This window comes from Lissotriton vulgaris, chromosome 8 (genome assembly GCF_964263255.1).
Source record: "Lissotriton vulgaris chromosome 8, aLisVul1.2, whole genome shotgun sequence".
NCBI classification, from domain to species: Eukaryota; Metazoa; Chordata; class Amphibia; order Caudata; family Salamandridae; genus Lissotriton; species Lissotriton vulgaris.
The window spans coordinates 1578330788-1578345638 of record NC_141696.1 but is presented as its reverse complement, the minus strand read 5'-3'; the positions used below and the strand labels follow the sequence as shown (position 1 = coordinate 1578345638).

General features: G+C 44.0%; 1 protein-coding gene across 2 annotated transcripts in view; it reads left to right on the top strand.

The window, feature by feature from the left end:
* The window catches only part of TRAPPC10 (trafficking protein particle complex subunit 10), a 319990-nt gene that overhangs the window by 271669 nt on the left and 33470 nt on the right, over nt 1-14851 (top strand). For both annotated transcript variants that reach the window (XM_086935878.1, XM_086935877.1), the window contains 2 exons: nt 12228-12319; nt 14354-14494. In XM_086935878.1, coding sequence (XP_086792004.1) covers nt 12228-12319; nt 14354-14494 — 233 coding nt within the window. The remainder of the gene's footprint in view (nt 1-12227; nt 12320-14353; nt 14495-14851) is intronic.

Here is a 14851-nt window from a genome sequence, read left to right as displayed (position 1 = left end):
ATATCTTGCTCTGTATATATGTACGTACATATATCCTTTTTCTCACACCAGTGCAGCCCCAAAACCAAGGCTAGACAATGTAAACACTTCTATATGCACAGCAATTAGTAAGGAACAAAAAACACATTAGGTCAAATAGTCCTTGAACTTTGTGTTTTAATGAGTAAAACCACTCCTAAATCCTGAAAATTGCTCATAAGACATTGTCAGCCATAGGCTGCATTGAGAAGCAATAACACAGAAACTGAAAGCATTTTCAGCTAAAAACTGGCACCGTGCCTTTAAGGCAGCCATGACCCTAGGCTTCCCATCATGCCTCAGGGGTGACAGTTAGGGCAGTTGTTCTTTCCGGCTCCTTCTGTCAGGACCCTGGTTTAACAGCTCCCACCTTTTTTTAGACTTTCTGTCAAAAATACTTGGTGATTTTCTTAAATTTTTATATTCACTCGACGTTTTTTTGCCTTGGAGAGATAGTGCTACCTTTTTTAGCTCAAAAAAGGTTAATTTATTTTGTCAAAATGCCTTTGCTTTTTGACTCCTGCCCTTCCTGTGGGAAGAAGGCGCCTAGGACTGATACTGTGTGTATCCTCTGTCTCCCTGACTCTCATCCTGCAGAAACTTGTGATCACTGGAAGTCCTTGACAAGAAGAAGTCTCAAGGACAGAGAAAGAACCAGAATGTATGGACTTTCTGAAAGAGGTAGGTCTCCAAAGAGACAGAAAAAGCGGAGGACGCGGTTGACGTCGAAAGAGGTCCTGACCTGCTATCATGTCCTGCTCTCCTTCGGCATCGGGATCGGCGTAGAAGATTCCACCGACGACGAGTCAACTCCCCTCAACGGTGAAGACTTCAGCGTCGAGAGTCAAGGTACCTCCGCTGCCGTCAACCGGGCGACGTGCAGCGTCGAGAGAGAGGTCGACGTTGGAGCATAGCAGCTCGATGTCGAGACCTCCGTCGTCGAAACCTCCGTCGACGCCTAGTCATCGGCATCCTCCGTCATCGCCAAGTCATCGACTTTGAGGCACCCTCCGTCGGCGTCTCGCCATCGACGCTCGACGTCGAGGCGTTCACTGTCGTCCACAGGACATCGACGCTCGACGTCGAGACATCCATCGCAGTCCAGTCGAGGGCATTCAGCATCCAAGCATCCTCCGTCGGCGCCCAGTGATCGGCGTCAAGGCATGGGACTCCAGTGCAGTCTCCACAAGTTCACCATTCCTCAGCTCAGCCTCAGCCAGTGGTGGCGCAGCACACCGAGACGTCGAGCCGGCCGGCTCTGTCTTCGAGTCATGGGCCCACATCTCAGAGGTCCTCAAGGTCAGCTTCAGCTGCGGAAGGTGACCAGGGCTCTCCAGTGAGCATCAGTCAGGCTGCCAAGAGGAAGAGAACACCAGAGCATCGTGGGTCTTGCAGTCGCACAAGATCCTCGGCTTATCCTGTGAGCCTGTCTTCCTCGTCAGGCTCATCTTCTGGTCCTGATGTGATCATTTATACATCGGGCAGCGAGGGATCAAGGCGTTCTCCTACACCTCCTCCACATGGGCAAAAGGATGTAACACCTCCTCCACGCTCTCCAGTGAGAGACTCCACACAAGTCGCCTGCCCTCAGACTTTCACCGCGATGGTATAGACCACTACATCACTGGGCTACAGACAAGGAGACAGCGTCTCGAATACAGCAGCCGATCTCTGGGCCTTGAACGGTCACTCTCTCCGGTGAGGCCCAGAGAAAGATCACGCTCCCCGGTTCGCCATAAGGAAAGATCACGCTCCAGGGTGCGAGACAGCAGGATCAAGATCTAGGAGCAGAAGGGGAGAACGAATATCTCCTACTACCTCTTTTTCTCCGACATACTCCCATAGAGACTACTCGCCCACTTTGACGGACTCCCCTCCATCAAGGATATCTCCGATCGATGATATCTTCACCTTGCAGGACATACTGGGTAGAGGGCCTCTGAAACTGGGAGTTCCCCTAACAACACCTCCGTGATTTTTGAAAACACTACATCACAGTTCTGCACCCAAACCCCTTTTGCCGTTGGTGCCTGAGATTATAGATCCAGTGATGGAGGTATTCCTCACCCCAGCAACGAACAAAGCGTCTCCGGCGAGGATCCTTAAGAAATACAGATCTCCAGAGGAGGACCCTCTGTTTCTCAGAGCTGATTCGCCCCCGTACTCAGTAATTATCGCAGCAGCGAAGAAGTCCAATGCGGTCTCCTCCTCCGTCACTGTACCTCCAGACAAGGACAGCAAGACACAAGACTCGTGGGTGAGACGAGTCTGTAGTACGTCAGCATCTTTTCTCAAAGTTTCCATCGCGGAAGCCCTTTTGGGGCATTACGATGGGTCCCTGTTGGATTCTCTACAGCGGTTTGTAGAGAAACTCCCTCAAGAAGACCGTAAAGACTTTGAGGAAATCCTTCTGGAAGGCAGTCAAGTCTCCAACCAGGTTATAAGTGCTGCAGCGGACGGGCTACCCTGGCGGCGCATGGATATGCCCATGGAATATCGGCAAGAAGATCGTCCTGGTTGCACCTAACGGCTTCAAAACCAGAAGCTCAGGCGAGCATATAGAACTTGCCCTTTTCAGAGACTTTGTTGTTTGGAGCGAGCACGGACGAAGAGATGCAGTGCATGAAAGCAGAGATGGACACTCTCAAGGTTGTAGGTTGTAGGGCTTGAGAAGAAACAGGAGTTCAAAAAGAAATATCGCTCCTACAACAAGGGCTCTTCAAAACAGCGGGTTCAAACCCCTCACTGGCAGAAGAGTCAAGACCAGCAGGGACAGCAAAAGTCCCAATATAGAGGAAAGCGTAATTCCAGAGGAGGAGGGAATCAACGCCAGAGCAACAATACCGGCAAAGCCCTGTCAAAGCAATGAGTCTTTCCTTCTCCCAGCGCCGTGGACCACTCCAGTGGGGGGAAGCCTGGCGGGTCATGTGAAAGAGTGGCAAAACATCACAAAAGACAGATGGGTGTTGTCTACACTTCAGAATGGATACTGTCTTCGTTTCAGTCATCTGCCTCCACCAGTCCCCCCGATGGCTACATCGAATCATCAGTTGCACCTTCTGAAAAAAGAAGTCGCCACTCTCCTCGAAGTCAGCCATCGAGAGAGTGCCAGGGTCTGAAAGGGGAAAAGGAGTGTACTCCCGTTATTTTCTGGTCAGAAAAAAGGGCCAAAAGGCCGAATACAGACCCATTCTGGACTTGCGAACACTCAATCTGCATGTCAAAAAGGAAAGGTTTCGCATGTTGGCGCTGCACCAAATATATCCACATCTCAGGAGGGGAGATTGGATGTGTTTGCTGGACCTTCAAGATGCTTACTTTCATGTTCCGATACACCCCAGTCACAGAAGATTTCTTCGGTTCAGGGTGGGGACCTACCACTATCAGTTCAAAGTCATGCCGTTTGGGTTGAAGTCGGCTCCCCGGGTGTTCACAAAATGTGTTGCAGTAGTAGCAGCCGCTCTACGCCGCAGAGGGGTCTTCGTATACCCATACCTGGACGATTGGCTGTTGAAAGGTCCTTCCCCAGTCAGCTTAAGAAGTCAATTCCAGACTTGCATAGAGCTCTGCCAACGACTAGGGCTACATGTCAACTTCAGCTAATCAGCCTCGCAGCCCACCCAGATGATTCACTTCCTAAGAGCTCTGCTAGACTCCGAAGTAGGAAAAGTGTTTCCTTCGGAGGAGAGACAGTTTTCGATAACCCAGAATTGTCAGCTGGTTCTTTGCAACAAGGCTCAGTAAGTGCGCAGGATCCCTGCTAAGGTCGATGGCGACATGCATCTACCTGGTCCTGAATGCCAGACTTCAAATGCATCCTCTTCAGCAGGATCTGGAGGACAAGTGGGACCAACAATCGGCTCGCTGGGACGATCACATCACTATCTCAGACGCAGCTCGAGCCTCCATTCCATGGTGGACCAAAAAGCAAAATATGCAGGTGGGAGTCCTGTTCCATCAACCTCCCCCTGTACAGACACTGATCACGGACGCTTACCTTCTGGGCTGAGGAGCGCACATGGGTCAACTACAGGTGCAAGGTCTGTGGTCTCACAAAGAAAGTACCTACCACATCAACATGCTGGAGTTGAGGAGTCCACCTAGCTCTCAGTTACTTCCCTCGCTTCAAGAACCTTCAGTACTAGTACAGATTGACAACACCACCACAATGCAGTACTTGAACAAGCAGGTGGGAACACGCTCACGTACTCTGCGTTAGAAGCACAGTGGATCTGGCATTGGCTTCTGGCTCGCAAGTTGTCCATCACAGCAGTCCACCTCCCAGGAGAGCAAAATGTGAGGGCGGACACTCTAAGCCGTCATTTCGACGACAGGGGCGACTGGGCCCTCCACGATGCAGTAGTAGAAGAGCTCTTTCAATCCTAGGGTTGTCCCACCACAGACCTGTTCGCGTACGACCAAAACACCAAATGCCGACACTTCGCCTTCAGGTTCTACCGGCCAATATCGAGAGGGAATGCTCTTTTGATCGACTGGTCAGGGCAATTTGTGTACGCTTTTCCACCCCTTCCGTTGATTCCGAAGGTGGTGAGCAAGCTGACACACTCGTGCACAAAGATGATCCTCATCGCCCCAGACTGGCCTAGGCAATGGTGGTACACGGACCTGCTTCACCTGTCAGTGACTCCTCACAAGAGGCTCTCGGACCTGTTGTCCAAGATGAACGGGAGGATCCACCATCCCAACCTTCCGTCTCTGAGTTTGGCAGCATGGCTCCTGAGGTCATACAATATGGCCATCTACGGTTGCCAGAGGACTGCATGTTCATCCTGAAAGAGGCAAGACGTCCCTCCACAAGACATTCTTATGCATGCAAGTGGAAGCGATTCTATATGTGGTGTATACAGAATGATCATAATCCTGTTCAATGTCAGGAAGAGGCAGTTCTTCCTTATTTGTTATATCTGGCTAAAGCAGGTTTAAAGTTTAATTCCATCAAGGTGCTGCTATAACAGCTTATAGGCGGTCACCTTCTCAAACCTCTTTTTTCCAGTTACCATTTGTCAAGGACTTCCTGCAAGGGTTGGTAAAAGTATACCATCCAGTACGTCCTCCTTCTCATCCCTGGGAGTTGAACCTGATGCTATCGAAGTTAAAGGGCCCGCCTTTTGAACCCATTTATAAAGCTACTTTACAACATCTTTCCTGGAAAGCAGCTTTTTTGGTGGCAATCACGTCAGCTCGCAGGGTGAGCGAGATTCAAGCTCTGAACCCTATACGGTGTTCCATTTGATTAGAGTGGTGCTACGGACGCATCCATCTTTTCTGCCTAAAGTGGGGTCAGATTTTCATGTAAATCAGACCATTTCTCTGCCCTCTTTCTTTCCCAACCCCTCTACTCCAGCTGAGAGGGCTCTGCGTTCTTTGGACCTGAAAAGAGTTTTGAAATTCTATCTGGATAGGTCCAAGGTTTTCGCCACTCTGATCAACTGTTTGTAAACTATGGATCGATCGGAACAGGTCATGCTGCCTCGAAACGGTCTATTTCCAGATGGATCGTTTCGTGTATCAAGCTTGCTTACCAGTTAGCGCAGAAAACTCTTGGGTTTTCTCCTAAAGCGCATTCCACCAGAGGTAGAGCTGCGACTGCGGCTTTGCTCCATAATGTGCCCATGTCTGAGATCTGTAAGGTGGCGACCTGGCGGTCCGTCCATACATTTACCAGACATTACTGTCTTTATTCAGACACTAGAGCAGATACCCAGGTAGGCCAGGCCTCCTTGCGGAATCTGTTTAACAGCTAAGTTTTGGGCTGCTATGATTGGTCTTTTTCGGTTGGGTCATGTTCTTCTCATTTACCTGCAGGTGGTTGATGGGCTTGCTATTCTAGTCAGTGCTTATGACTATTGATGAGGATCCCCTGGAAGAGAAGGATAAGTTACTTCCCTGTAATCCTAGTTCTCTTCCAGAGGTATCCTCATCAAAGTCATAAGCAACCCACCCGCCTCCTAAGGTAAATGAGAGCTGTACGTCTCTGACTTGTGGTTTAGCCCTGACTTCAGGGTTACGCAAAGAACTGACCTGTCACCCCTGAGGCATGATGGAAGCCTGGGGTCATGGCTGCCTTAAAGGCACGGTGCCAGTTTTTAGCTGAAAATGCTTTCAGTTTCTGTGTTATTGCTTCTCAATGCAGCCTATGGCTGACAATGTCTTTTATGAGCAATTTTCATGATTTATGAGTGTTTTTACTCATTAAAACACAAAGTTCAAGGACTATTTGACCGAATGTGTTTTTTGTTCCTTACTAATTGCTGTACATATACAAGTGTATACATTGTCTAACCTTGGTTTTGGGGCTGCTCTGGTGTGAGAAAAATGATATATGTACGTACATATATACGGAGCGAGATATGTGTTTTTTACATTGTTTCCGGGGTCCCGCACATGGGCGGGAATATTCAGTGCTTATGACTTTGATGAGTATACCCCTGGAAGAGAACTAGGATTACAGGTAAGTAACTTATCCTTCTGAACGCTGGCCTTATAAATCCTCAATTGGAAGATCATCTAGTTCTAATACTGTTTTAGAAAACTAATTTCAGACGCAACATAGTCCACCTCACTGCCCTCTTTGGTTCAACAAAATGCCCTTTTCACTGAAACCATTCCATTAGCGAGGGTCCCTGTACACCTGGACAAAACCTAGCCCTTTCCCCAAGATTATTGTCTTATACTTTTTTTCTTTCTTAGCCCAATTTTTCCTTTTCCTATTTATTTTCATTGCATTATACAGCTCAATTGTTTTCAATCCGTTCTTTTCAACTTTCTGTCCAGCTGCAGCCTCCACCCTTCAACTCTACTTCATTCTCTATTGTCTCTGCTACTCTTCTCCCATTCTAGGAATATCTTTTCAGGGACAGACCTCCTGCACCTGAGCCCCACTTTATCTGTTTCTCTATCAATTTTTTCTTTTGCTTTCCTTCCTTAGGTCTTGTCCTCTCACCCTTTCTTCTGTTCGGCTAATGGTAGACATAATAATCAAGTAACCGTCCTGTTCTATTTATAGACTTTTAGGATTATACCCTCCTCTCTTTGCCTTTTACATTTTTATTTTCAGTTAATGTTTCATTTCATGTCCTCTTTGTAATTGTAAGACTTTTTTGTATTTTCTTTTTAGTATTGGCTCTGCAAATAGGATACTGTGTTCAGTATAGATTTTGGTTTTCACAAAAATAATTATCTTTTGTGTTGTATCATATTTGAGATTTGCTCTGGTATAATTCGGATTCCGTCCTGACATAGAGATCTGAGGTAGTGTCCCATTTATTTACCAGATACCTTCATTGCAGGAAGTATTGAGCACTTTCCTCACTTGATAAAATCTTCAAACCATCAACAGCGCTCTATTCATCTTGAGACTTGTAATATTATTATTATCTTTGCCACCTGCTACCACATTTAGAGTCAAAGCAAAACCAAAGGGGATGATGGACGGAGTGTTGCACATTGCAAGCACTCACCCCCAGTCAACTGATCTGGGTTTAATCCATCATCCTTCTTTAGCCCCCTCCGCCACCCCAGTTCAGACATGGCTATATGCAAATCAGTCTGACCCTGTGCCTCATGGGAACAGTCCAGCCCGAACTGCCAAGCCATGTCTTCTCTGGACCAGAAACAAGCATCCTGGGACCGGTTTGGGGCTCACAGCCCTCATCAGTAGGGCTATATTGAATCCAGTGACAAAGTGAGCAAGGGGACCCATGTCTGGGCATACCCTGCCAACTTAGGGCGAACAAAGCAAAACCAAAGGGATGATGGACGGAGTGTTGAACATTGCAAGCAAGCCTAGCCTGGCTGAAGAAGGGTGACATACCCTGAAACCGGTTCCAGGATGCTTGTTTCCAGTCCAGGGAGGACCTGGCCTGGCAGTTCGGTCTGGACTGTTCCCATGAGGCACAGGGTCTAGCCTGATTTGCATTTGGTTGGGTCCAAACTAGGTTGGCGTAGTGTGCAAAAGAACGATGAATTTAACCCAGATCTTTTGACTGGGGGAGAATGTTTGCATTGTCAGCATTCCGTCCATCATTTGTTTGCTGTAACACCACATTTAGATTCGGCCATCCTATTGGCAGTCTTTCTTACCATCTCCCCAAAGAGATTACAACATCAATGGTGGCAACTGCTTTGGTGGGGACGTAAAGCAATAACCGCAGGTCTCCCATGCTATGAAGATATGACAGACTTGTTGTCACTTAATTATTTTTCTGTAGACAGACCCCCAAATTGAGGCTGTGTCTTTGAAGAAAAAAACAAACAAAAGGAAACGTACCCTCATACACTGGTGGTTTTCCCCAGTGCATGGAAGACATTTGTGGGCTTTTACCTGCCCAGGACAGCTATGACTTTTGTGGCAGTCTGGGAATGGAAAAAATGCTCTAAGTAGGGCAGACCCACAAGTCACTCTTGCTGACATTGTCTGCTGAGATGGTTTTCCCATTGGTTGTACTATGGTTGGTTCTGCCTTTGAAATGAGATATGCGATAGCTTGTTGGACATATAGTTGCAAATCTTTGGTGGGTGTCCATTACTATCCACCTGTTACCCCTCTACCTTAATCTGCCGGGCTCTCCTAAATATTTGAAATGTAACTAAAATAACTGAGCCTGATAAACTTTGCGTGCAGCTCTTTCTGAAACATTGCACGGTGGACCATATTTTCAACCACTCACTTCAGCACGTTTGATTTGACTAAATGCTTCTGAAATAATGATTGTGTTGGTGTCAAGAACCCTTCTAAAAAGAGGGAAACTGTTTCTGCTCCATCTTAGGAAAGAGATGCTACTCCAACTGAAATTGACATATCTCTAGCTATGCCTGAGTCTGAACCAATTAATCCTTACTCCCCAGATCCTGCACCCCATAGGAAAGGCCTAGCTCTTGTTAATCTATTGAAAATCTGGCCTCATACCATTCAGGATGGTATGATGAGTGCCCCGTTCTGTAGCAAATTACTGAGCAGTCTGCTTAGTGGGTGGCCTAATGTTGTCTGCATAAACCAAGGGTGGTATAAAATTTGGCATGTACAATCTGAAAGCATTATTATGGTTCAGGGACCAACAAGTTCTCCATGCATTGTATGTATTGTAACAGCCTGTCTTGTACACAAATCCTCATGAACTAACCTTAAACCTCAGGGCTGGGCCCTTTGATGAACAAACCAAGGCTTGCTTGTGACTCTGAAAATGAAACTGGCACATACAAGGAATAGTATTTGACTTGGTTTGACCAAAAAACATTTCTCCTGCTATTTGTGGCATCCTGTAAAAGAGCATATTTTGAGTGGTCAAAGCAAAACTTTTTAGTGTGACCTTAAAGTCCGCTTCTAAGTATGTATGTCTTCACAAAATGTTAATATTTGTCAAGTAGCCATCTAATGGAAAAGAAACTGTAATTTCCGCCACTATTGCAACCAATCCAGATCAGTAGTAATTTGATTAAACTTCTAGTTTCCTAGTAATAATAAAATTAGATACCCGGACTGAAGCAATAATAATAACATTTTGTGATGGTCTTTACTAATGCACATAAAGCAGGGTTTGCTGAAGAGACTTAGTATTTATCCAGAGACCTACATTTATAGTTGGAAGAAATCTGCAATTTCCAAGCATTTTTTCCATCTGTTCATTACATGTTGTGGTCTCATTAAAGCTGAAACAAGGTGGAATAGTCTATTGTACTGCAAGGAATATATATTAATGTCCACAACCAAATAGAATCGTCCACAATCTATTTTTAATAAAAAAACCATATACATAAACATAAGCGCTTAAATAACACAATTAAATTTCAAAGAAGTATTCTTTGAAAAGAAGAAGTAAAAACAATTAATCACAGCATTTCATCGCAAATAACAACTCAGAGAATTTTTACAATTTAAAAACAAAGGAAAACATGTATATGACATCTCAATACATCATACGCATCCAAAGGCCTCTATTTCTTTTGTCAATATAAACAACAGTGACAACAATACATGTACATCAATTGTTTACTGGGCCCTGGTTGGATTCTTTGTGTGTCGGAACGAGGCAGAGACGAGTTTCCAGTAAATCCGAGAACCTATCCAGTTCTGAGAAGGAAACCGACTAGTCTATGCCCGTTCGAGCAGAATTTTATAATATTTTAAGATATACAGTCAAGCTGTACAAAAGATTGGAACAACAAGCAAAGACATCCCAATATAAGTAGCTCTTCTTTGAAAAGAGAGGATTAAGAAATATAAGACTGAAAAATTCCACTGAATGCCACACATGTCCCATCCTGGACCTTTTCCAACAGATATAAGGGAGAAGGTGTAAGCCACCACTCTTTGAAGCGAGAAACCCCAATCTAAGAAGTCCTGAAGAAGGTGCCACAGAATCACTTGTACCGCACCGAAACGCGTCGACGCATTTTGTACACACAAAGAATCCAACCAGGGCCCAGTAAACAATTGATGTACATGTATTGTTGTCACTGTTGTTTATATTGACAAAAGAAATAGAGGCCTTTGGATCCCAAGACAAACATTGGCTAAAACATCAAGAGGCCATAGTCAAACTAGGGGTTTGTTTACTAATAGGTCCTTGTTCATTGCTTTTGCGTATGATGTATTGAGATGTCATATACATGTTTTCCTTTGTTTTTAAATTGTAAAAATTCTCTGAGTTGTTATTTGCTGTGATTAATTGTTTTTACTTCTTCTTTTCAAAGAATACTTCTTTGAAATTTTAATTGTGTTGTTTAAGCGCTTATGTTTGTCTATGGTTTTTTATTAAAAATAGATTGTGAACGATTCTATTTGGTTGTGGACATTAATATATATTCCTTGCAGTACAATAGACTATTCCACCTTGTTTAAGTTTGTGTGTGTATCCATAAAGGTATGGAAGTGTAACGAGCACACCCCAGGGATTTCCCCTTGACTTGCTGTCTCTGTACCCTGTTCACTGGTGAAAGTGGGGTACCCTCTCTCTAGATACCCGTGGTCTCATTAAAACCAGAGTCACAAAGGTCACTATTACCTGGTAGAGAGCCTCTTGTATCTCAAAATATAGCATGGCTGGTGGAGTACAAACTCCTGCCCGACTTAAAGCAGATTTTGCATGAGAATAAACAACATTGAAATACGTGTACATTTCACAGCGGGCATCTGTAGGGCAACAAGGTGGGCATGGTTGGTCTCATGGTCTTTGTTAGCACTATTTCCTTCATCCATCTTCTAGAAAGGATGTTTTTTTTTTACCAGACTGATGAAAAGGAAGATTAACGGCAGAAACAAATAAGGGGAAACTACCTTTGTGATGATTCTGTTCTTGTTAGACCTTGGTCTCTCACCTTCACAACATCCACCTACCAATTTGCTCCTGTCTGATCCTGTGCTGTGCTTCAGCCTTGCATGTTTGATAAAGCAAGCAGAAACTGGGTGGGAATAGCTAGTGGAGATGGCATGTGTGTAGTTACTCAAGTCTGAGGTCCACTAAAGCCTTCAAAATTACATTTACTTTTGAAAAGCTTTTCATTGTCCTGTCTGGAACTGAATCTGATTCCCAACCATTTGTTAAGGAGGATGAACAAGAGCTGATCTTGCCATAATCTCCATGTAATTAACATACAGCACCCACTTGGCACAGAACTCCTGCAGAAGCAAGATTCAGTGCACGGTTGCCATAGAAAATATAAATAGTTTTCTAACTACAAGAACAGCACAAGGACCTCAGATTTTGTACCTCATGAAACAACCGTATGAATATTTAGGCTAGTTGGAGACACTGATCTATTGGCTGTTTCGTAGACCAACTATTCAGGGTCAGTGCACTTGTAGGAACAAAGACTTTGAATTTGTTCAGTGCTACTGGTAAAAGACGCATTCCGTGTACCTAGTACGGCTCGCTCACAAGTGCTTTAATCTGAAAATCTTCTCAAGATATGAGAGAAAACCAACTAATCAGCCAAGGCACCTCCTGTCCCCCTCTCCCAAAAGTACTCTAGTAAATGAATTTGTTCACAAAAGACTTGCAAAAGGGTCAAGTCTAGCGTCCTGTCTAAGACATGGCATGAAAGACAGAGCCCTATTAACTTTACAGGTCCATAAACCTCCCCCTCAGCTGCATGGTGTCTAAAGCAGGTTCATGTCAGTATATTTCTTTTAATTGTGTGCTGCCTTTTACCCCTTGCATTTGTTCTTATTGTCTTCTGCTTCTTTGTAGGATCTGTCACATGCAACAATCGAGATGTACACGAGCATTGGACGCATGCGCTCCGCCAGACTTGTGGGGAAGGACTTGGCAGAATTCTACATGTAAATGGAACCTCCCTTTCCTGTGTTCAGTTCACCAGCTATTTAGTGATTCATTTTTTGCCTTAGGTTATAGACTGTGCCTGTTTGGTGGCGAAGCACAAGCATCCAGTATATGTTGTGTGCCTTGCATCAAGGAGGGAGTAAATCACATGTTAAAGGCGGGTATGAGGGACTGTGGTTAGACTCAGATAAAGGTGGTGGATTGGCCTTGTGAAGGAATATTTTTGTGTGAAATTAGATTCCTCGCTAGTCTGGTCTATTTATTGTCTGACAGAATACAAATTCTCCTGGCATTATCATCACGTTTGTCAATTTGGCCGGAGAGAATAGAAAGATTTTAAAAGCTACATATATGTTCATCCTAAAAAGTCATGAGGGATAAGAACTTTTTTGTAATTGATATGAGAAATTATATTGTTCAAGATGGTACATTTGCTCGGTTTTCCACTACTAGACCAATTCAGACATTTATTGAAACGTTATTGAAGATCTGTTTGGAGTATATTGGGAAAATAATCTTTTTGGACTCAATCTTAACCATACTTTCTCCGGTAACAGTTTCCATTTGTCCCAAACGAGACAAAGTCAGATTTAACAGAACTAAAGACATAGTGAGTTATTACTAATCTTCTAAAAATCCATTAAAATGCCTTTAGGATGAAGTCTAAACAATCTTTCTACCTTGTACATAGTACAATATTGACATACAAATGATTTACAAACATTTAATACAATTCTCAATATGCATTTAAGAAGGACCGAAAATGCTATTCTGTCTTCCCCTGGTCAGTATCAGTGAGCACGAAATTACGTGTCAGAGTGTTTGGTTTTTCCTGCTTACCTAAACCTCTCAAGACAAAACAAACATGCATACCCTAGAAATGCAAGTGCTATGATTATCTGCTCTAGAACTTGTATTTATACAAAAGTGGGATTTTAGAAAGCTGGTATGTGCAGTCAATCCTATTTTAAAAGGATGGGATGTTTCTGCACCGACCCGCCTCGTGTTGTGACTGTAGGCATCCTAGTATCCATAAGGCCTTCAGTCGGAAGGAACAGAGCAGTTTGAATCATATAATTTTACAGCTGCAAGATAGCTGCATAATTTAGGATATTTCATATTATTTACCATTCGCAGATTCAGTAGATTTAGGAAAAACAAAATCTAGCTCGAAGACCTCTGAAGTTAAGTATAACGCGTCCTGAAAAAATGTGAATGCTGCTTTAGATAGCTGTTAGTAGCTACCTAGTTTTCATTATGTGGCTAGTGCATTCAAAGCACAGTCCTTGGTGTGTCCACATCTGAAATGTTGTGGTCTAGTTGGCAGTTCATGAGTTTATGCAGCAGTCCTCTGGAGATGTTTTTGATCCTTGAAATCTTTGGTTTTACTTGAAATTTCAATGCCTGTTACATCTTGATGTTCTATTAGCAGCCATTTATAACCATGTAGTCTTAATTTGTGAAAGGCATGCTTCCAGTAACCTCACATTGACCTTGAGGGACATATGTTGAAGCAACCTGGACTGGCCAGAATAAACCAGATTGAAGATCTGTATTTCGTAACGTATTGGTATTAATTTTGTATCGAAATCTAAGAGCCTTAAAATAGAGAATAATTTAAATAGGTTAAAAATAATTTTAAAAAGTGGCAATAACTGAATTGCACTGTTTGCCTAGGCTTACATTATACTCTGAATCCAAGTGCCATATATTCAGACCAGTCAGTTTGGTCTCAAAAATCTGATTCTGAACCTGGACCTTGCACTTCATGACTTTTAGAGTCTCTGGTAAACAAGTGTGTGCTGCTTTCTAACTACCAAGTGTGCAAGCAATGGCTGTTCTCAGAACCCAGAAGCTCGCTAGTAATAGTTTCCTCTTTGTTAGTTACACAAGGTACAGATGTTACGTGTCTGTAGTGAATGATTGTGGGCTGCTTGTATGGATGGAATTTGCAATCTAATCATTTCTAAGCACTTAACCGGGTAACATCGTAGTGTGGTATTAATATCGACAATTCTATTTGTTTTTAACAGGAGGAAAAAGGGTCCTCAAAAAGCAGAGGCTTACCTTCAAGGAGCTCTGAAAACCTACCTGGCCGAGGGCTGGGCGCTGCCCATCACGCACACAAGAAAACAACTTGCCGAATGTCAGAAGCAACTTGGCCAAACTGAAAAGTATCCTCTTTGGAAATCTTCTGTTATCCAATCCCCTAAACCTCTAGTTCAATCACAAAAATCGGGCTCTCCTTTTATAAGATGACCGTGCTTCCCTACTGGTTGAAATACGGGAAGCTATTGCTCTCCTATTTGAGAAGACGCACTCTAATCAAGACGCAAGATTTTGCCTCCGCTTTCATAGTTTGGCAGTTCCCTAACCCCCCTTACTGTACTCCTCTTTTTTGCATTGTATTATGTGGGCATTTATATAGCGCTTATCACCCTGGACGAGACATTGAAGTGCTTTGTGGGAAGTAGTGCGCTATTCTAAAACCCAGTGTTAGAGGTTAATTCAGTGATTATTGGTTTCAGTCA